Source organism: Rhipicephalus microplus, chromosome X, assembly GCF_043290135.1.
Source record: "Rhipicephalus microplus isolate Deutch F79 chromosome X, USDA_Rmic, whole genome shotgun sequence".
In the NCBI taxonomy this organism is placed as follows: Eukaryota; Metazoa; Arthropoda; class Arachnida; order Ixodida; family Ixodidae; genus Rhipicephalus; species Rhipicephalus microplus.
In genome coordinates this window covers 76,726,318-76,749,404 of record NC_134710.1, presented here as the reverse complement: position 1 = coordinate 76,749,404, position 23,087 = coordinate 76,726,318, and the positions used below count along the sequence as shown (strand labels likewise).

The window sequence follows — 23,087 nt, the reverse complement described above, 5'->3', positions numbered from 1 at the left end:
GAACTTTTGGATAATTCGAAATGGTCACTGCAGTCCGGTCCGCAGTGCATAGGAGACCATGTGTAAAATGATTCGTTAATTCGAACAGAAATTGCTGCCTCTACGGATAATTCGAAGCGCGCGCCGCCGAGCGTCATCATCGTCAAACACTAGTGGAAGCTTTTACGGTTGAACGATAGGTGGCACGACCAGTTTTTTCGAGCTTCAAGTGGCCTCCAAGCGAAGGGCGAGCAAAGTATGGCCTCCAAAATCCAGGGAGCTTTTTTTTTTTTTTTTTTTCGTAGCCCTCCCGCTATCTTAGCGCCTGGCGCCACTTGTACGTGGGACCCACGGGACGCTGAAGAGTCGGCGGAGTAGTCCTAGCAGTCCTAGGCCGCTCCCGGCAGCGTCACTTTGTTCCTCGAGCTCGTTGTTCGTTCACGCCATCAAGCCGTCTTATTCCGCATCGAAGTTGCAAGATGCCGCGGGGAAACTACTGCGCGAAGACTGTCAAGGAGAAGGTGGAGATTTTGCGAAAGGTTGACCAAGGGAACTCAAGCAAATACGAAATTGCGAGGAAGCACGGCATACCTCCGAGCACGTTGTCAACCTACATACGCAACAGGACGGCCATTGAAAACGCCTATGAAGCCGAGGATTTTGGCGCCAGTCGAAAAAGGCTAAGGACAGCAAAGTTCCCGGAACTGGAGCCAGCTTTGATTATCTGGGTTAAAGAAATGAGAGCCCAGAGTATCGCATTGAGCGGCCCTATCATCGTGGCCAAGGCAGCCGATTTCGCCCTGCGCTTGGACATTGAAGACTTTGTCGCCTCCGAGGGATGGTTTCATTGTTTCAGGGAGCGGCACAATCTCGTATTCTGCACGTTATCCGGCAAGGCAAAGGAAGTGAACGCCGAAACATGCGCTACTTGGAGAAGCGGCACCCTGCAGCAGTACTTGGAGAGCTACTCACTACAGGATGTGTTTAACGCTGACGAGACAGCGTTATTTTTCAAGTTGCAGCCAGACAAGACGATCGCCTACAAGGGAGACAGCTGTGCCAGCGGCAAGCGCAGCAAAGAGCGTGTCACTGTTCTGGTCGCCGCAAATATGACCAATACGGAAAAGGTCCCCCTTTTTGTGATTGGCAAAGCACTCAAGCCACGGTGCTTCAAAAACATTCGCTCACTGCCGACGGAGTACGCCGCAAACTAGAAAGCCTGGATGACAGGTGACCTATTCAGGAAGTGGCTACTGAAATTCGACAGGCGAATGGAACTGGGCGGCAGACGCGTTCTTCTTTTCGTCGACAACTGTTCGGCGCACAAAGTCGACGTTGAGCTGAGAGCAACTAAGTTGGTTTTCCTTCCGGCAAATACGACTGCGGCCCTACAGCCAATGGACCAGGGTGTGATAAGGAACGATACCGTAATTACTCGAATCTAACGCGCACCTTTTTTCCGGTTAAGCGAGTTCATAAATCGCATGCTCGTTAGAATCGAGTACGAACAAAAAAATTACGGCCAATCTATTGCCATCGGCAAATCTAAAATGGCCGCCCCCTACGTGCGTCGGCATGGCGCGTCGTCCATTTCTGCCTATGTGTTTCTCATGTGCGGCACTTCGTACGTGTGCTGAGGAGTTCGTCATCTAGTAGTGCATTAGCATCGACGGCGTGGAATGGCAGACTCCAAAAACTCGAGTGCACCACGATGCCGCTTTTAAAAGAAAAGTCGTCGCGTGTGCAGAAACGGACGGAAATCGGGCCGCATCGCGGTCGTTCGGAGTTCCCGAAACGTGCGTGCGGGACCGGCGGAAACAAAAGCAGAAGATTTTCGACAGCAAAACTTTACTCAAAGGCTTCAGTGGACCACAGCAGGGTCGGTTTCCGCAAATTAAAGAGCTGTTCGGCGAGTATGTGCTTTAGCAGCGAGCAGCACAGCGGCCCGTGACGGCAGAACTGCTCCAAGTGCGGGCTATGCAATTAGTCTTAGAAAAAGGTCTAATGCGGAGCCAGTTTAAAGCGAGCAGGTGCTGGCTAACTAACTTTATGAAGAGGAAAGGCTTTTCCCTCCGAAGGGGAACATGCATATGCGAAAAGTTTTGCGGAGGTGTACGATGAAAAGCTTCTATTTTCAGAGGTTCGTCCTAAACTTGCGGCGCAACAACGACTACCTGCTTGGGCAAATCGGGAATGCCGATCAGACGCCTCTTTACTTCGACATGCCTGGCACCACAACCGTCGAGAAGAAGGGGGCGAAGCAAGTTCGCGTGCTGACATCGGTCCACGGTAAAACTACAGTGACGGCAATGCTCTGTTACACGTCAGATGGGCACAAGCTTCGCCCGTACCTCATATTTAAATGGAAGACGCTCCCGAAAGGAGTCGTTTTTTCAAGTGGTGTGATCATGCGGGCCAGCGAGAAAAAATGGGTGCGCGTTGCAATCGATGTCTTACTTTTTTTTTCTTTTTTTTTTCCCGCAGTGGAAATCGGGTGCGCGTTACAATCGAGGGCGCGGTAGAATCGAGTAAATACGGTAAGGGCTTTTATAGGCGTCACGTGCTGGAGAGAATGATTTTGTACGTGGGCGACAGGAAGGACTTCGGCATTACGCTGCTCACTGCCATGCACATGTTGGTACGCGCATTGGATAAGGTGACCGCGACCACAATCGCAGACTGTTTCAGCCACAGTGGATTTGCAGCTGGAAGTGCGCAGGATAGTTGTGACGTCGACGTGGATGGGGCTGAGAAGCTCATGCCAGCGGCATTGCGCGACACTCTTCGGGGCGTACGTTTTGCCGATTATGTTGAAGTTGACACCGGTGCATCGGTGTGTGGTGCCCTGACTGATGAGGACATTATCGCTCAAGTAGCCGGTGCGCAGCCTGATGCTGAAGAGCCAGAAGGTGAAAAAGACGAAAATGACGAAGTGCCTGTGCGCCCGTCAGCTTCTGCGGTGATGGAGGCACTTAATGTGGCGCGTCTCTTCTTCAGCTTTGAAGAGGGTGAAGAGGATTCCCTGCGCTCCGTTCGCGCGCTGGAACAGGGAGCCGCAGCTGTGGCATTCAGAGAAAAGAAGCAGATGGTGGTCACCGACTTTTTTGGCCAATAAATATTTTTCGTGCCCCCACCCCGAAATCCACCCATTTTTGCTCACTTTCATTATTTTGAATTTTGTTTAATTCGAAATCGCTCAGCGTTCCCGTGGAATTCGAATTAACGAGCTTTTACTGTGTTTATCTATTTCGGTAGCTTTAGCAGAAAGAAGTACGTTACTGTATACATGAACAGCAAGGGGAAAAAAAAAGCGGCTGTGAAGTGTATACATAGTAGTCAACCACAGCTTTAAACGCAGTGAGATTGGTCACTTGGGCAACAGGTGGGCAGGTTGTTTGTCATTTGAGGTACTGGGAGTAAAGGAATCGAAACTGATTTTGCATTCAGAATTAAACATGTGCTTTCTATTGATGGTCAAATCTCGTTGATGATTGAGATGATTTTAATTTTTCTCTAATTGTGGATTGTGATAAATTTTGTGAAAAAGTCAAGATGAAACGCCTTCTTGTGTGAGCAGAGAGTGTGCATAATCTGAAAGGCTGCAACGTACAACTTGATTTTGGACAGAGTCCAGGGTATAAACGGAAATGTTGGCGCTGGAATCGCACACACGGCATGCATACTCAAGCTTTGAACAAGCAAAGATCTTGTTTGCTAAAATTAGAAAGAACTGCAGAATCTTACTACTTTTACACCCATTATTTTCAGGTGCAAACTGGGAATTGATGCAAGAACAGCAACTGCGGAGCAAGCTTGACAGTCCCAGTTTGGTTGCTATATGGGGCCGCCAGACATCGGCAGCCTTAGGTGAGACAGCGGCAGTGTTGAATATATTATTACAGTAGAATTTCAATGATACGATAATGATTGATGCAAACCTTCACCACATAGCCTGTGCACTGTACTTTTGCATTTGCACTGCCTAAACCTTGTTTTAGATATTTACAAAATCTTTGAGGTTGAGATTGGTGCTGTGAGGGACTGTTAGCTGAAACAAGTTTGTAATCAAAATGCAAGTAGCTACAGGTTGTGCAAACTCATTGTTGTATTCTTTGCTTTTCTTCCAGAAACTCACATTTTTGATGGCTTCAATTCCGTCTGGGCACTCAGTGGAGAGGACAAACATATGCTCAAGGTATTGTCGCGCACCAGTTGCGAAGGGGAACAGCCAATGTGCGCTGAACGTTTTTGAAGATACCGTCGAGCTTAGGGTGTGAACAGTGGTCAGATCAAAGTGTTTTTAGTCAGCTTTTGGGGGGTTGAGCAGTGGATTTTTCTATCCGTGAGTACATTAAGTGTGTGAATGTGCAATATGTTCGCGTGTGAGTGTGTGGCTTGGCCTCACATCTTGGATATCTTGAAGTGTTCCCCTTTGTAGTTATAGCCTTTCCCCACCCTCTACCCCTCCCCGACCTAAACTATTTTGCCTGGAGTCTTCGTAGTTCTTTTGTTGTTAAGAAAGTGATTTGTTGTAATTCATATTAATGTGCCCAAGTACAAACTAGATTGCACTTGTATAAGGTGTATTATTATTATTCTGAAATAGAAAGATCTGTTTAAATCATGCATACAAGATTATTTTTCTTTGTTCACAACAGTTACTTTGTGGTCCAGTGTTTGAGCTTGTGGCATTTAATTTAATCTTGTCAGATTATGAGGGAATTTTTTTGCAATCCTAAAATGAATAGGATAGTTTATATGGATGGATGGATGTCTATATATATATATATATATATATATATATATATATATATATATATATATATATATATATATATATACGTGAATGTATGTGTATATAGATATGTAATATAAGTATAGGTATAACTCTGTTGTATTGTGACAAGTCATGTGAAAACGATACTGAACCTTTCTTGTTTTTTTTTAAAGTAAATATCATGTTAAACATCAGAGATTATGAATGTGTAAATATGATCGGCCTCTCAAGCTGCAACTCTTAATGTGTGGGCATATTGTTTGTTGGCTTTTTAAAATTATTATTATTTTTATTAATGTGCCTGTTTGCTGTAGCCCGGTCATTTGTTGGCAATAAAGATAGATGTACCCCGCTGATATTAAACATTTTTTTTTTAATATATGTAGTTTGTCTATGGCATCTATACATTATTAATATGTGGCTTGACAGAATTTCAGTGCTTGCTGCATTTGAGCTCACTTGTTTTTATCTGACTTTAAGGACATATGTCAAGGAAATAAAAACAAAAATTCTAGGTGTACAAAGAGCCCCAGCCTACCCTAGCCAGAGTTTTAAAACATGCCAATGCACCTTATGATGGCACAGCCAAAGACGCATTTTGTTCTCATATTGTACAGACTTTTATACATGATAAAGCAAATGCCCCACCCTGTCTACCACTATCTTTTGAGTTTTGTTTAATTAGAAAAGATGATTATCAATGAAGCTGGGTAAAAAATTTGTTATAAAGCTGTAGATCAATTTGTAAAATGTCCGATTAGACAGTTTCTAACTTTCTATCATTAAGTATTAGTGTTTTTGTGCTTCCTGCAGATGCTTTCTAAACATGAAAAGATTACAGAATACATGACTACTTGCGCACCATAATTGCAGTACTCCATATTACGATTGTACTTGCCCACAACTGTAGCATTTGGCCTTCTGCATTAGGCCTTAAAAAGAGACAGAACAGAGATGAAGGTGGTGGCTGTGGGTGACTGACCTCTTGCTTGCAGCTACGTATGAATAACCACTGCATCTGCTTATCACTGTGATAAACTGCCATGAGAAAAGCATAGCTCTACACAGAACATTAAGGAGCACTGCAATCTTAATGCTCAAGTGTTTCACCCCCAGTCCCCCCCCCCCCCCATTTATTAATTTTTTTGCATTTGCAGTGAACAGGAAAGCACTAATACTTGATAGACGAGCAGATAGAAACTGTTTAATCGGGCGTTTTCAAACCAATCTATATTTTGCCCAGCTTTGTTGCTTTAGAAGTTAATTTAACTTGCCAAATTGAACAATCAATCAGAACGCCAAAAGTGGCAGACCTACTTTATGCAGCATCCAGCAACATTCATTTCGCCGTGCATCATTAAAAGTTTTAGCACATATTTAAATTCTGGCTAGATTACTTGAGGCAACTTGTACATAAATATTAAGCTTGTACAAATAGTGAATGTTAGGCTCAAAGCAAATAGTATAATGACATATAAAGAAAATAGGTATATTTATCATGACCTAACTAACCAGCCCAATATTTTTTTAATTTAAAATAGAACCTCTATGCAGATGTTTTTTCTTTCTTTCACAGGAAGTCTAAACCACTTTGAGTAACAGCAAGATTTGAGTTTGAGTAGGATGCGAGTGATGACCTGTAAAATAAATGACTTTTTAAAGTTTGTTGTAGTTAAAGCATGTAGGCCGTCGTAACAAGCTTCTAAGCTTAATAAAATGGATTGATTTGAGGGTAATATGTTCATTCAAAGGGGCCCTGCAGCACTTCAAGTAGCCACGGAATGGATTCACTAAAGAGGCACATTGCCTCACGAAAAAAAAATCTTTCCCACAATTGTTAACAGACAGAGCAAAAAGTGACACTCGACCACACTTGTCCGTCCTGCACCCTCTTCACGTTAAGGTAGTGCCCCTACTACGCAACAAAAATTCTGCCTGTGCCTCTGTAATAAGTAGCGTCTACCTGTGCCTTTAGGTTGTAGACGATTCTAAGCAAACGAGCCTGTTGTAATTACACATCGTATATAGCTTGTAATAGTACATCTAGAAATGGTAGTGCTTCTTTTTGAACAGCTAAGGGAATATAGACAGGCTACACGGGCAGTCTTGCACGAATTAGCGCCACAATCCTGCCGTGCTTTGTATTGGTCTCCTTGCAAAGCCTCACAGCTAGCACAGTTGATGTAAGTTGTATAATTTTTATGTGAAGATGGATTTCATACACAAACTCCATGGATTGTAGCTGAAATTATTCGAGGAGTAGGGAGAAGGGCTTTTTATTCCCTTCAATGTGATGGGGAATAAAAAAAAATGGAAAACAGAGCAATACATAAAGTACAGCCTGTATTTAAATAACATTTATTTGGAAAAGCTTTTTTGCCATTTGTATTTCACACGTGACACGACGATCAAGCATGCTTGAGTGAATTAGCAGTAGGATAGTAAACATGCTAACGTGTAGCGTGCCGGGCTGTCGAAGTAGCTATGCCTCCGACAAAAACACTTGCGATCGGCGGCACTTCTTCAAATTCCAAATAACCCTGCAGTTCTCATGGCCTGGACAGATGCTATTCCACGAGAAGCCTTTTAGGTGACAGTCAAGACCTACATTTCGATTCCGAGGATGGACCCTTGCTGCGAGCACATAGTAGACGGAAATGTCAAAATTTCACGTGGTAGATTGGCACTTCAGCCCGGTGCTGTTCCTTGAATTTCTCTGAATATTCCTGCACACTTGTCTAAATCAGCAGCATTAAAGCGCAAACGGGAACCCCCAAAACTAGAAGAAACTGCAAGTTTCCAGGGCCGTGTGTCGGCAATCAGTGGCGATGGGTCTGACGTTAACGTGGAGTACAGCAATGTTGACAAAGCTACTGGCGTCCCCTCCAATCCAGAGTTATGTCCAGAGGTAGCAACTTGGTTGCCTGCAGTACAAAACCGAAGAAAGTTCTAATCCAGGAATGTCCAGCTTATCCAGGAGCAAGTTCTTTTTTTGTTTTTCAAAGTTGTTCAAAACAAAGGTATCGTCGAAATCGACAAGGCAGTGGTGGTAACAAAAGACTTCTCCTTTGTCCTCAGTTCTAGGGGAAAGCTTGAGGGAAGTTTGTTCCCCCGGGCGCATACAGCAAACATGGTTTGGGAAGCCAGCAGAAACTCACCCAAGCTTGCAGATGGTATCAGCTTTCCTCGGTTATGTTGATCACCTAAAGATATGCATGGGCTGTTATAGCAGCCTATTCCCTTCCATTTCGACCGGAACGTCAGCCCTGAAGATCCCGGACGTGTGGAGGAGCTCTTTCGGGCTGTCCCGGGCACAAGTAATTATCAGCAAGCACGGTAAAAGAAAAAAGGAGAAATCTATGAAACCAACGAGGCTTCACCAAAAATTATGCTAGACTACCAAAAAACTAACAAAGGCGGTCATTAGGGCAGCACTTTTTTTAGAGAAGGCGAAGAACAACAATCGGAAAATGAAAAGACTGCTTCTGAAAGGTTCTACAAGTCAAGTGCAAAAACTCGTGACAGGCCTTCCTCCAGCACAACCACCGATACTACTGAGCGAAACCTTGAACCCAAATTCGCAAGGCATTGCGTTGATAATTTAAGGCGTGAAGATGTCGGCAAGGCAGTATGTTCACCTTTGACATCAGCCTATAAGCAGCAGGGCTCGATATTTTAAGGAGCAGACAAGTAAGCAGCCACTCAGTTTTCTAATGCTATACACTCTGGTGACTGTCTTTGAAGCTTTCAACGAAGAGAGAGTTTAAAAAAGAAAACTTCTTCCTGGATAAGCTTGGCATTCTAGGATTGGAACTTTGTTCGGTCTTGTAATGCAGGAAACCAAGTTTCTACCTCTGTACTCAACTCTGGAGAAGGGAACGCTAGTGGCCTCATCAAGATCGCTGTTCTCCATGTTAACGTCGGACATCACCACCACCACCACTTGCCAGCACACAGCCCTTGAAATTGGCGGTTTCTCTTAAGTTTCGGTGGTTTTCGTTTACACACCGCTGGTTTAGACAAATGTGCAGGAATGTTTGGGAATATTAGAGGAACAGAACCGGGCTTAAGTGTTCACCGACCACATGGAATTTTGACGTTTCTGCCTACGATGCCTCGTTCGTAGCAAGTGATTAGGTCCTCTGAATCAAAATGCAGGTCGAAAATGTAGGTCTTGACTGCCACCTGGAAGGTTTTTCGTGGAATAGCAGCTGTCCAGGCCTTGAGAACTGCTGGTATTAACCAGCAGTTCTTAACCAGCAGTTCTCCAGGCTCTCTGGGGGTTCGAAGAAGTGCCGCCGGTCGCAAGTTCTCAGAGGCATAACCACTTACACAGCCCGACGCGCTGCAGGTCGGCATGTTTAGTATTTTAAACCGCTAATTCACTCACGCATCATTGATTGTCTTGTGAAATGGGAAATACAGTTAGCGATAACCGAAAACCAGCCTTCAAGCTCTAGCTAATGTGGTCCGAGCAAGCTAAGACAAACAAAAACATTCAACGCTGCTGCGGGAAGCCGGCGGTGGCTTAATCTCAACAATATGCCAGCGCCAACCCTCGAAGCAGATAAGAGTTGTTGCCACCTCCAGAGTGAACTTTTTCAACTGACAGCATTTAAAAACGTTGCTTCAACTACTGATTAGCAGCCCCGTGTACTCAGATTTGGGTGCACGTTAAAGAACCCCAGGTGGTCAAAATTTCCGGAGCCCTCCACTACGGCGTCTCTCATAATCAAATGGTGGTTTTGGGACGTTAAACCCCACAAATCAATCACTGATTAGCAGCGCTTTCTGATCATGCTCAAACAGTGTTGTCGGGCTCCTTTAAACTCTAAAGGGGCTTTACGGCAGGGCGGATTTTCTCTGGATAGGTGCTTTTACGGCTTTGCAGCCCTACAATACAGTCAAACCACCTTTACAGGTAGTAGCAAGCGTTCCAATATACACCTATTCGTTCATTGCGGATACTTCAAAATTTTCAATAATTTAAATTTGAACCGAAGCGAATTCGAATAGTCTACCATTCGTTCAACGCATTCGAATATTTGCACAAGCCTAATGAATACACATGTGAATGGATTGAAAAAATACTTCCAGTCGTTTATTCCTGCCTCTCCTCGGGCATTGAGCTCAATAGGACTAGAAATGCTTGCCTTCCTCTGTATGGAGGAGGAAGGAAAAGTTCATGGCAAAAATAAAAGGAACTGTGAGTCTGCAGCTATATCTCGTTTCCAGTGTGCACCAGTGGTACCTCTGTGGACTTGACTGCTCACTGTGCCTGCCACACCATCCTTTGCTGGTCACGCGAATCCAAACTGGACAATTTGGCCTCCTGCTTGTTCAGAGACGGGACTTGTCATGTTGAGAATGGCGGAAATGATCCAGTATGCTAAAGTGCAGTGGTGAAAGGATGCATACTTGCCGCAGTCTGGGCATTTCATTAGTATTTTCCACAATGAAACTACTGTGTCTCCTATGCTGTTTAAAGGTTAGGGGTCTTGGAGGTGGGACAGATGATAATGCATGACTTTTAAGAAAATGACCTTTGCCTTTAATGATGGGCGCCAATTGTAAAATCGTATTCTTTCTGCAAAAGCCCTTGAATTTTTGACAGAATGCTGTCTGGTGTTGAGCAAATGACTTTCTTTCTACGGGCATTCATATGGCGAACTCCCTGTTTCAGAAGCAACATGCCAGTGGAAGTGCACACATCCTTATTTCGATAACATCTAGGGAACTCTAAAGTGCATTCGAAACTGCACTCAATGATTCCTCCCTTCACGTATTTCTCGCTTTCTTTGTGATTAGGTCTGTTGTTCGTTTCATTTTGCCTCCTGTCAGTTTCACGTTCTTACGCTCCAGCACTTTTGCTTCTGATTTCTCCTTCATCTCTGTCAAGGGCACGAAGTGAAGTGTTGGATGCTTAGTTGAATGCCCATCTAGTCAGCATTTAAATAAATGTTTGCAGTTCTTATGTAATTAGAGCTGAAAAAAATGTTTGTGTGAGCCACAGTCTAAAAGAAGGAGCTCTAATTAAAACTGCTGATGCTCTGTGATTTACTTCAACAAAGTTTTTATTACTATTTTTGTGTCCAAAGACTGCTATTGACTGCACATAGAAGGTGCACATTTCTAAAGCTGCTGCCCATGCTAGCATAAGTCGAATTCGCATTCAATTCAAATATCAAAGCTCAAAACCGCAATCAGCGTGATGACTCTCAGAAGCCAAGAAGTACTCTTGGATCAAATCATTAACATGAGCAAGAAGAAAAACAACTTGGAACTATTCCTTACTGTTCAGTCTTGTTCAGTATACAGCTACTTGGAAAAAGCAGAAACATTGTGAGATATCACCATTGCAGTGAAATCGAAACATTCATCTGGGATTGAAATCGGTAGAATGTTAGGAACTTGACAAAATCAAGAGTGAACATTTGTAATCCAATATTTGTACCTGTAGTGCAACAAATTTATTCATGGTGCTTTGGAAACAAAACAGTGGTAAAAAGTATATGGTTGAGCTGTAGTTCTGCATCCAAACCTTTGACAGGTGCTTCACTGTCGATGGAAATTTATGAATGTCAGCCTTTACATAACCTTCTAAACCTTAATGCAGGAAAGGAGTGGGAAAACTATGAAGGAATCTTTTTTTCACATTAGGACATAGAAAATTGTTTTTCACACTCAGAACAGACTGCATGCTTAGACACATAACTTATCGTGTCATCTACTTCATTGCTCATACTGAAACTGAAGACTGTGTGCACTTGTGTATTTAAAGGACCCCTGACACCAAATTTGGAAGCTGTAGATGCTTCTGTTGTTCACTAGTCTCGTATGCAAAGCCTCAACCCATTATTAATGATTAGCATTGCCTGTAAAAATATTTTAATTTGGTTTAAAAGTAAGGGTGCGGGCTCATCCAAGTATTCAGGTGCAATCAACATTTTCTGTGGTTTGACGTTGACGGGGGACCCCCCATTTTTGGAGCACGCACATACCCCAACTGGCACCCAGTGTGAAGTATTGTTGACCACCCCTCTAGCTTTGTTGTCGGACTGCTCTCAAGGTGACTTTAGCTGCTTACGCCAGGAATGCTTTTCTTTTTATTTGAGGGGGAAGCCCTCATAGCACCTACATTATTTCCTCCTTCCGCACCCACGGGTGCACCTGTTTGAAAACAGCGCATTCAACGTCACCGAAGCTTGAGCGTACATAGTCTCAGGCGCTACCCCGCTGTGGGCGTTGCTTCCTTATGGTATTTTGGGGGCGTTTCAAACTGATGCAAAATCGTTCCGAGTTCAAGACGCTAGTATAAATTATACGATGCGTTAGAGTATTTACGATTCAATTTTGGCATTACTGTATGCAAAGCTACAAATCACTGTAAAAAAGGACAAAACTCGCTTTGGGGGGTTCCTTTAACAAGCACATACTACATGTGTCAGGTGACATTGGCCTCTTCCCATTCTTGGTACGCTTCACCGTAATACATAATATGGAGTGTAAGTGTGACCATGTTAACACTTCTCTTACGATATCAAGTGCATCGGTTCACTTGAGTGCCAACTAGAAGCAGTGCCATAGTCAATATTTCAGCAGAACTTGCTTCAGATAATGCTTTTTTTTAACTGTCTGTCATTGGAGGAAGTCCATAAGAAACTGTTTATGAATGCTTTCACCGTCCAAGGTTTCAGACATCCTTATACATTTTTTTTACTATATATATATTTGATATAAAGATGCTGAAACAGTCTCGCATCTGCCATCTTCAGAGACACACTAATTGAAGCAGAAATGCTTTGCCGTGGCTGTAGTTACCTCTGAATGATTAAACATTTTAACTTATTAAGAGTAGTTGTTATAAGGGAATTCCTTGGGAGTCAAAATTGGTGACACACAAATTATGTGCACATCTATTCACAAAGGCCGGTTGTGTCACAATCTAGTTCCTCAGTTTGACATTCGCTCTTTCTCAACATCAATTGAATAGACTGCCCTGCTAGGTACCTTTATGATACAACCTGTGAGTTTGCATAGCAGAAATGCTGCAGCAATGCATATCGAATTTCTTAAAGTATGCATGGTCATTGTTGAAAACAGCTGGTTTCTATGCCATACCTGCCAAATCTCTTGGAGACTCCCAAATTTTGACCGTTCCTTTCGTTTGTACGGTTGTCATGAAAATCTCCCAGAAATCTAAATTTCTCTGTGTCATCTGGTCGCATTGACAAAAGTGCAGGACTATCCACTCCAGGCTTCTTGCAAACCCTCCGCATTTTATTATAAACGAATTTATGAGGCGTTCATCTAAACATATATAAGAATCTCAGTGATACGAAAGTGCAGCAGATATGAATTCGTGATATTCCCCGGCCAAATTCCGTTAGGCCAAATTAGAATATTGTGAACATTTTTCCTAATTGTGGCTGGTGATATGGACTTTAGTACCAAAGCCGTGGAACGAAGGCCGAGAGCAGCGTGCTCAAAGCTTCGGAAGTATGCGTGCTACCAGCACACGCTCTGTCTTGTACAGTGTGCGTGGTTGTCGTTGCCACAACAGCTGTGGACGAAACCGCGGTCATTCTTGACACTATCATGTATGGGGACAACGTAACTGACAAAACTCCGAAAGTGTGTGCGCTTCCAACGTGAAGAGTCAAAGCAACGCTGCTTTCCCCAAACTGTGGACAAAACGGTGGTAGATGCAATCATAGATAGCATAACATGACTTAGTTTTGAAGGCGCATGCGTAGCCAGAGCGCATGGACTAAAAACGGAACTACCGTTCGCTGCAGCCGCCACGCACAAAGTGCAGTTACGGTGATGTGACACGATCTACGAGCTCTGAGGGCACGCGGCTAATGCAGCGGTAGATTAAAAGCAGTAAAGACATAAAAAGGCCTAGAAACCTCTCGGCGTTCACGTTTCAATTTGGCTTTCGTGCAGCCAGCTGTGCAGTCCCGACGATCACGTGTGTTCCAGAAGACATGCGTGAGTTGTTTTGACGGAAATAAATTTTGGTCGTTGTTTTGATGACGCAAAATTTTGGGAGTACTTGCACTCCCACTTTGAGACTCTCTTCTTAGTGGGAACCATACCCTTGTGTGTTCGGCCACTTCTAGCCACTTCTAGCCAAATGCAATTCATAAGTGACATAAATAAACAAATCAAAGAGGATCTTTTTTTTTTTCACATTTTATGAATCCCAGCAATGGGAAAGTTGAGAAAAATCATATATATGAAAAAATAATTCCTTTTATTTTAAATGTAGGAATAAGGGAATGTAAGGCTGAGTTAAAGGAATATTTTACTGGTTTCTTCAGAATAGGCCTACAAGTGCGATTCTTCTTGGTCTTTTCCCCGTCTTAGCCAATTTGGAAACGACCTGGTGCTTAGACCTATTGGTATTATTGTTAGCGCAATATTCATACATGTGCTAAATGAATATGTACTCTTAATAACTCATTGTAAATTTTGATTAGTGGTTTCAATAAATATTTGGTACTCGCTGAATGATTTTCTAGTGTAGAAAAAAAAGCGGAGTATGCTCAAGACTAGACTGGGATAGTGTTATTGCCGACAACGCTAGCAGAATTTCTGCAACACAAGCTCTGTGCCATCTCGCCATTACGTGCATGAATGCAGCTTCTAGAGCTCGCGAGACTGCTAGGAGCTGTGACGTCAGCACAAGTGTTCAGGTTGGACAACACTGAAGCATGCGAATGCTGTCTAGGTATTCCTTCATTCGGCTAGAGTTCACAAGCCGTCGTGGCTCTTTGTGCAGTGCACCTGGAGAACCTTGGTTCCATTCCCATCCCAAACATAATGTTTTTTTCCGGTTCAATTACATCATACCCTCTGAGAAACTTGTCCTCAATTCGAGCATTGTTGGACCTGTTTTTGCTCTTTGCAGCCATTGGGGTTTTTTGCTCACATTGAAGACCCTACATTTTCTGTGTTGCAAGCTTTTAATGCTTAAAATGTTAATAATCCATGCCGGAATAAATGGTAACAAGCAGCATTGCTTGTCCAAACCAAAATACTGTGTACATCATCTAGCACGCACCCATTCATTTTGTGTATCCAGGGAGGAGCAAATGAACCTTCTGTGCGGTTGCACCCAGTGCCTGAAAGTGGTCACATATCCAGTGCCACATGGATCATTTCAGTGAAAAGTTTTCAACATTTCGTTCATTTGCAACGTTGCAATGAAGTGTAATATTTTAACACACTATCAGCGACACTTAAAAGTCAGTGTATATACCCACAGAGGCCACCAAGCTCAATAAAATGAATGTGACTCATCATACCACAGTTAAATGTTGAGGACAGCAGAAAAAAAGCATGGAAGTAAAGGAAATCTGGCGCATGTACTTATTAATTTTTGCATGCGACTTTCGGGCCTCAGTGGGACTTTATCATGACCAAAAAACATACCAGTAAAGTTGCTTTTTTTTATTATGGCATAGAACACATTTCAAAGTTAAAAATGGTATGTGCAAACTATACACAACACAGCAATAAAAACACTAACAAAAGTGTGATATTCTTTTCACTGTGTCTTGTGTAATTTGCACATACCACTTTTTCCTGTAAAGTATCAACCAGCTCGTCCAGGAAGAGGTTTTAAAATGCTTACAGCATTAATCATAAGCTGGACATGATGTCACATTACAGCACACCATGTGTCTGGAGTATCTTCCAATCTGCATAGAAAGAAAAGCACTGTACCGTTCACATTTGCCGACTCCGTAAGTCGGCGAAAAAAAAGTGCAGCTCACCCAGATTCGCCCAAGAAACATATTTTGCAATCCAGTAAAGAAATTGTTATTACGGAGACGATGCAAACGGGATCTGTTTATCAAGGACTTCCCGTGAAAGTTTTCACGAGGAAATTGAGGTGCCCCCTCCCTAATTCATGCCTCTGATCAATATATATTGAGTTGGCATATGAATGCTAGTGCATTGAAATATGTGTGAAGCATAGGCAGAGAGTACGGTGTGTAACGAGCTGTATATGGCGAGACAGAGCTCTAAATGAAATGCTCGTGTTTGTGGGAAAAGAATCACGGTTACTTGATCGTCATCGGGACAGTGACGAGGTGGTTTATGCATGAAAAAAAATAATGTCTCTACAAAGGATGATGGAATTATAATGGTAGTTAGGAAAATGGAATATGGGCTTTTAATGCTAAAGATAAAGTCAAAAGCCGAATAAACAAAGAGTGAGTTCACCGGGGGCAACGGGGCAGTCAAGTCCCCGGAAAGGTCTGAACGGCTAAAATATGCTGAGTGAGGACACTATGCTTGTAACGCAGCAGTTGAGGTCAGTAACGTAGCTCACCATCGGGGTCATTGACCTTAAACGCACATGGCTCCTGCCACACTAACGAATGCGGTAGACACCGGGTTCGTCTGGCGGGAATGTCCTGGCGACGTTTCAACCATGCCAGGCCCGAAGTGGTCTGCTGGCTGGTACTGCCCCAGGTGCATGGACAGCTGGTTTGGCCCCAGGTGGGAGCCTGCTGCTACCCCAAGGCCGGAAGCCGACAGGTCTCTGCTCCCGCACCTTGGTTCTTCTATCAAAGAGTGAGCTCACCATGGGGTAACGCAGCGGTCAAGTCCCAAGAAAGGGCTGAACGGCTCAACGACGCTGAGTGAGGACACTCAATGCTTGGGTAATGTAATAGTTGAGTTGACAGCCGCGGTCAGCTATGCAACTCACTGCTGGGGTCGTTGACCTTGAACGCGCATGGCTCCTGCCACACTGCTCTCGAATGCTGGCAAAGGCTCGCTGCGGTAGACACCAGGCTCCTCTAGCGCGAACATCCTGGCGCCGTTTTAACGACACCAGGCCCGAAGTGGCCGGCAGGCTGGTTTGGCCCCAGGTAGGAGCCTGCTGTTACCTCGAGTTCGGAACCCAACAGGTCTCTGCTCCCGCTCCCTGGTTCTTCAATCGCCATCCACGTCTGCCTATCTTCCCCTTCTTCCTTGGTCTCCTCCCACCATGTCTCGCACCACCGCATGCCTCAATTCCGCACGTCTTCTTCGATGACCTCAAAGACGCGCAGTTAAAACGCATTTCCGACACTTCACTGTTCACTTTGCCCTTCACACACTGCCACTTATCAAAGGGTGGACAGGGGGGCCCGGGCATCCTCCGGGCTCTGTTATATGGGGCCGAGCCTTTCTTGGCGCTGGCCTCGGATATTGTTTTCAAGAGCTTGCTTTAGGCTCTTATTCATCGTCAAAGGACTGTTGGACATCTTGTGGGGCAGCTACTTCACAGGGAACTGTTAATGCCCGTTCTTTTTCCTTCCAGGCTTGTAAAATTCGTATCATGGAGCAGTGGCAAGCAGGGAGTCTGGCAGCATTGTTGCTTTGAGGTTTAAGTCACAGGATGACGAAATACGCAGCATTTGTACGGCTTTCTTTAAAAATTCTTTAAAATTCTTTAAAAATCGCACAAAGGCAGTATCTGCGTGCTACTTGCGACGTTGCCGTTCCAGTGGCAGAAGGCATCTTCAGATGTGTACAAGCATTAATTACGGCAGTAATTATAGAAATTAACACTAACTTTTAAACCAGTGGTGATAGCCAGTCAAGTCAAACGGGCGAATTCAAGCCCTTCCTACATATAGTCCATAGCCACTTTGAAATTTGAAAAGACCGCCACTTGTAATCACTGCGGAGCGATGAAAATGAGCCTAATTTAGCTAGAGAAACCGTAACCGATGCACCAAACAGCACACCTACCATTCACTTCGACAACGCCCTCAGTGACGACATAGTTTCCCTCACCGTTATCAACCGTCAATTTAAACATTTTGCTTCAAGGCCACTTATTGACGCTTGCTCATTCTTCTCCCCCAATGCGAGGGAAGCATTGCCATCATTGAGGGTATTGTTGTAGTGAATGGTAGATGCCTTGTTTGGTGCCTCGGTTTTGGTTTCTCCAGCTAAATTAGGCTCATTACATCGCTTCGATGAGATTACTAGCGGCTGCTTTTCCAAAATTTCAAAGTGGCTATGGACTATTTGTAGAAAGGGCTTGAATTCGCTCATTTTACTCGACTGGCTATCACCACTGGTTTAAAAGTTAGTGTTAATTTCTATAATTACTGCCGTAATCAATGTTTGTACGCATCTGAAGATGCCTTTGCCACTGGAACGGCAGCGTCGCAAGTAGCATGCAGGTACTGCCTTTCTGCGATTTTTAAAGAATATTGGACACATTTCTTGAAATGCCCTGTAAATGTGTAGTGCAAAGGCATGAGCATGTTCGTGCAGAGCAACCGCATTTCTTACTCTATGAGGAAATGATCACACACTACCAAAAAGAAAAAATACAGAACTACTTCACGAGAAAAAAATGGTGATGAAGACATAATTCAAATTTCAAAAAATATTTATGCAGCTAACCAAGAAATCCTTAGTGGTTACTGAGAGATGAAATATTATTGGGAATGTGGTTCTATAGAACAATGGTTTGGGGGCATTGTTGATGAGTTGAAAGCATTAGTTTGTTCATTTGTGCTTAATGCTATATTGATTATTTAAGTGGCGAGATATTTCTCTGGGCACTTCCAATTGTAAGGGTGCCGTAGCAATATTTTTGGAACAAAGATAAAAGAGCAATGGGGCGACCTACATTTAATGCTCAAGCAATATGTCATGTTTGGTCTGTCTTATGCTGGAATGTGGGCTGTAGTTGAAGGTAATGAAACGAGCTGCTCTGTTTTGTACGAACTCAAGCTTGATAGCTAGATTTGATGAGGAGACCACAACGATGAAGCATATTTTAACTGAGGACGAACAATGGTTTCATATGCGAGTAGTTTTACATTGCTTGGTGAGTTTCACAAGTTTCGGTGCAGGTATCTAAGTGACCTTGAAGCCTTGAAAGTAATAGAGTTGATAAGTATGTCCCATGAAAGATTATACTTGAGATGAACGCATAAATATTTGCACAATGATGCTTTGGATGCTGCTGGGCTACCTATTAGGTATGAGAAATTGAAATTGATGTGCTTGTGCCAGAAAGTGGTAATTTTGCATTTATGAGAGTCAAGTCTCATTTGCCACCTGTCACACCACTTTGTAATGATTGTGAGGTTTTTTGAAGGGTCAAGTGATCTTCAATGGTTTTAATTGAGGATGTTCTTTTAACTGAGGATCTTCTTGCAATCTGAAATTGTAATGCCTGTTGGGCCCAGTCGCTCATGTTTGCTTCACAACTAATGACAAGCATTGCAAAGGAGATGGGATCTAACTTTTTTTGTCTGTTTTCAATGCAGTATAGGGTATTTTGCTACCTGCAATGCAACAATATTTTATTTCTCTCTTGTTCAGTCTTTTCAACATGTTCAAAAACATTTCAAGGCTTCTGCTTAGTTTTTAAACAAACAAAAAATGTTTTTGTTGTTCTTGTTCTATAAAAAAATGTGCCGTGAGGACTCAATGATACTAGCAACTATTCATAGTTTCACTCTTCAAAGGAAATTTGGAGTTGCTTTCAAAAGTATGGTGTCGTTTCATTTCACTCTGGTGTAATTTTATAATGTCACTACACATCACTTCACAGCAGGCAGCATACCTTGGCCATTTTGAAACAATTTTTTAATATGGGGGCAATGTTTCTGACCCTGTGCTTCCCTGCACCTTCGCATGTTTACTAAGAGTCACGAGCAAGGTGGCATTAGTATAGTGATTTTAGCACATGCTGTTGAAATTTTATATCTTATGTTTATGCCCACAGCCACATCAATATACTGTGTTGGTCACATTATTGTACTGCCACATTGTATGGTTTGCATATTAATCATGATGAAAATTTTAATGTTTTCTGTCTTGTGAGAACAACCCCCTCATGGTGTAGTACTTGCATTGCATTCATGCAAATGTTCTTAGTTGGAGCATTTGCTAGTGTTTGCGTGCAGTAATTAAGGTCCTTTAAGGGTGCTGAAGAGTCCAAGACTTCAGTGATGAAGCCATCTGTACTCTCAAAAAGAGGAGGCCTCTTCACTGGCAACGGTTGGACACTGTAGTTTAGAGGTGGCGTTGCATGCTATATATATATTTACATATATGTATGTGCTTGTATGGCAAACTTGGTTGTCTGTTGATGCATGAGCTAACAATTTTCTGTTGTCTGCTGCAGCTTCACTTTTTTTTTATTCTTAGCAAAACATAAAAGAGTGATGCACCCGTTTTCTCAATACTTCAGCAGCAAGCACATAGAATATGTGCACCAGTGAAAAAATAGTCAACAGTCGAGATACACCTTTGATGAATAGGTTTCAGCTTTCTTTCATCGAAGTTTTTTTTTATTTGAAATCATTTTTCATTTACTAAGACAAAATTTATAGCAGGGCTGCTTCTGGGAAAACAAGTGAACTGCTTGCATCTGCAAGGGCACTACTTTTGGCTGCATGGTTTCTTATCCTCCATATGCTTGCATGCCTTCTTATTAAGCACCACTCATAAGATCGTTGGCATCATTGGTCGTTGGTGTTTCTTTGACATTAACATGGGATGCCTACTTTAAACTTATTTGTAGGCTGTTTTTACAATCACACGTAGCAGTGGCTAGGGACACTTCTCTAGCAGTTTATATTTGTGACCAAAAATAGAGAGTCAGATTTTAAATATACAGGTATTTGTCATTTATGTAGGTTAAATTAACCATCTTTTTTTAAGTCTCAAAATATAGCTTAATGCCTGAATGCATTGTAGACATGAGATCGTACTAAATAAGTCGAGTGTCATGCTTTTTCAAGTAGCAGTCTTAGTGCTCGTAACCGGAACATTGTACACATGTTCAAAGCGCGCATGTGCACAAATAATATGTTGTATGATATAAAGTTGCATCTGCCAGGTGTAGTACTTTAAGTTGAAAATTCTTTAGAAAGTTTTGCAGAATAAAAGTAACTGCATTACAGGACACACCAAGTGACACTTGTATGACCATGCTACGTGTGTATCCTTCACATTGTTGCTGGCTGCTTTATTCCTTGTTTCAATAAGTTGCACGGCATATAGTGGGGTAAATGCATGACATGCTGCACTTGCTCTTGCTTTTTCTGAATATAAGCTCTACATGAAAGCACATAGCATACTGAGCACTAGTATGGGAAACATATGTGTGCATAATACTAGGTTTCTTACTGTTTCAGATACCTGACGATGAGCAAACTTTTAAAATGGAAAATCAGAATGAAGATACAGCCTCTGACAACGATGTGTCTAGTTCTCTGGGTTTAGCAATGGCCAGGATTGTTGCCAAGCTAATGGATAAATACAACTCTTCCCTTGCCTTCTTCAGGGATGACATGCTGTTTTGGAATTGGGCAAGAGAGGAATCTAATGAGCCAATTTTGCAGGCTATAGGCACCAACACCGAAGCCTTTGCCAGTAAAAAAAAGCCTGGCATGGACAAATCAACACTTTTTAATGCTGGTCAGGGTGACTGTATGCCTGAGCACCCTATAGACGATATCTCTAACGCTTGGCCTGGCGAGGGCCCACATGTGGAGCACCCAATGAGCTTGGAATTTGGTGAAATAGATGACAGGCCTTTCTTGGGCAGTGGCAATGACTATCTAACAATGGGTGACTTCATGATTCCAGCCGATGATGGTGATGAGTACTGGGGGAGGGGTTTTGACCCTACTCAACAGTTTGACTTCCTAGACTCTGATGAAGATATGATAACAGCTGAAGAACCTACAGCAAAATGCTCTGCTCCCTTGCCTCCTATCGGCACAAGAAGAAAAAGGACTCAAATGGAGACGACAGTTACTATGTCTGAACCCGAAGAGAACTTTGGTAACACCCCAGGAGACACTTGGCATCCAACATGGATTGAAAATCTTCCCAGAGCGTGCCCTGATGCTGAAGTTTCCCCAATTTTTTTAGACATAAGTCGTAAAGTAGCAAATTCTTTCAATGGGACAGGAGCACGGCCCAAGGAAAGACCAATGAATTTTAGCAGTGGTAGTCATGGAACCTCTTCTGAAAGCAGCTTCAATCTTACCGGGTTGGTAAACTCGTAAGCTCTTGCTTCATTCAGTAGGATAAGAGAAACTTTAAAGGAAACTTATTTTCTCATTTTCACTTTTACTTCAGGAACACGTTCGAGAACTCTTCACTAACAGCAATGTTCCCTTCTATTCGCATAAGATCACAGGTAAGAAATTACTACTTGGTTGAACATGAAGGGAACGGCTACTTACTGTTCATTTTATCATCGAGTGGGTGCTCGTTCAACTGTTTTCATCTTATATTGGGTGTGTCTTCTAATGCTGGCTCATGTTTATTTTATCAAGATCATAATAGACTGTTGGATATATGCTCAAAATTTGCACAGCATTATTCTTAAGTGGTCGACATTTCTTTGTACAAAAAAATAATATGGCAGCAATTTGCTTTGTGCTTTTTCTAATGAGTCCTCAAAATTATAAAATTAAATATTAATGCATTGTTCACTAGTAATTCAAGGTTTATTTCTACAAAAAAATTAATTTAAGCACCTCATATTAAGAAGTGCATACAAAACTTTATTATTGGCCACATGAAAAGTGTTATTTTGCCTTCTGAATAAACAATGCTACTTTAGACATGGACAAGGAAATAAAGTACAGGCACTGTGTCTTAGTGTGTTTTCTTATCCATGTCTTGGTATGTATGGATTCTGGCTGTTACATATAATGCCATTACTTATTACACCCATTGGTACAGGATGAACTAGATGCTGCTCAATGGCCATGGAAGCTCAATAGTAATGGAGAACTGACTACCGTTGGGCCCTGGTTACCACTTCAAGTTGGAAGCGAGCTGTCTTCTTTTCCAGTAGTGCGCAGTGGTTACCTTGACGCACTTCGGAAGGAGCTTGAGGGAGAAATTGATGAACTTCTCTTCAATCTGTTTGAGATAACACAACCTTGGGTACTCAGCTTCTCTGCTTGGATGATTCATGTGCTAGTCATACAGTGGTGCTCTGAAAGTGGCTTATGCACATCATTTAGTGCAAGGGTTGGCAATCTTTTGAGGCAAGGGCCAATTTTCATGAAGCCGACACAGTGGGTGTCTGGATGACAAATCGGGAGGGGGGGGAAGGAAAGCTTTACAGGCAAACGGAAAAAGTGCAGCAAACTGACAAATACAAAACTGAATTAGAAATCTCATTTATTTTCAGCAAGGCATGTCCAAAGTTGTAATCAGACATAAGTAACAAGACTGCCATGTCAGCTTTTAGATGGTGAGGAACAAGGGAAGGGGTTCAAGATCGTGCTGTGGGCCATATAATACTGCCCTGCAGGCTGCCAAC

At 42.8% G+C, this 23,087-nt stretch overlaps 1 protein-coding gene across 1 annotated transcript in view; it reads left to right on the top strand.

The window, feature by feature from the left end:
• The window catches only part of LOC119175988 (uncharacterized), a 91,486-nt gene that overhangs the window by 54,606 nt on the left and 13,793 nt on the right, over positions 1-23,087 (top strand). The window contains exons 9-13 of the mRNA XM_075876365.1: positions 3,748-3,846; positions 4,107-4,223; positions 20,888-21,797; positions 21,887-21,947; positions 22,499-22,705. Coding sequence (XP_075732480.1) covers positions 3,748-3,846; positions 4,107-4,223; positions 20,888-21,797; positions 21,887-21,947; positions 22,499-22,705 — 1,394 coding nt within the window. The remainder of the gene's footprint in view (positions 1-3,747; positions 3,847-4,106; positions 4,224-20,887; positions 21,798-21,886; positions 21,948-22,498; positions 22,706-23,087) is intronic.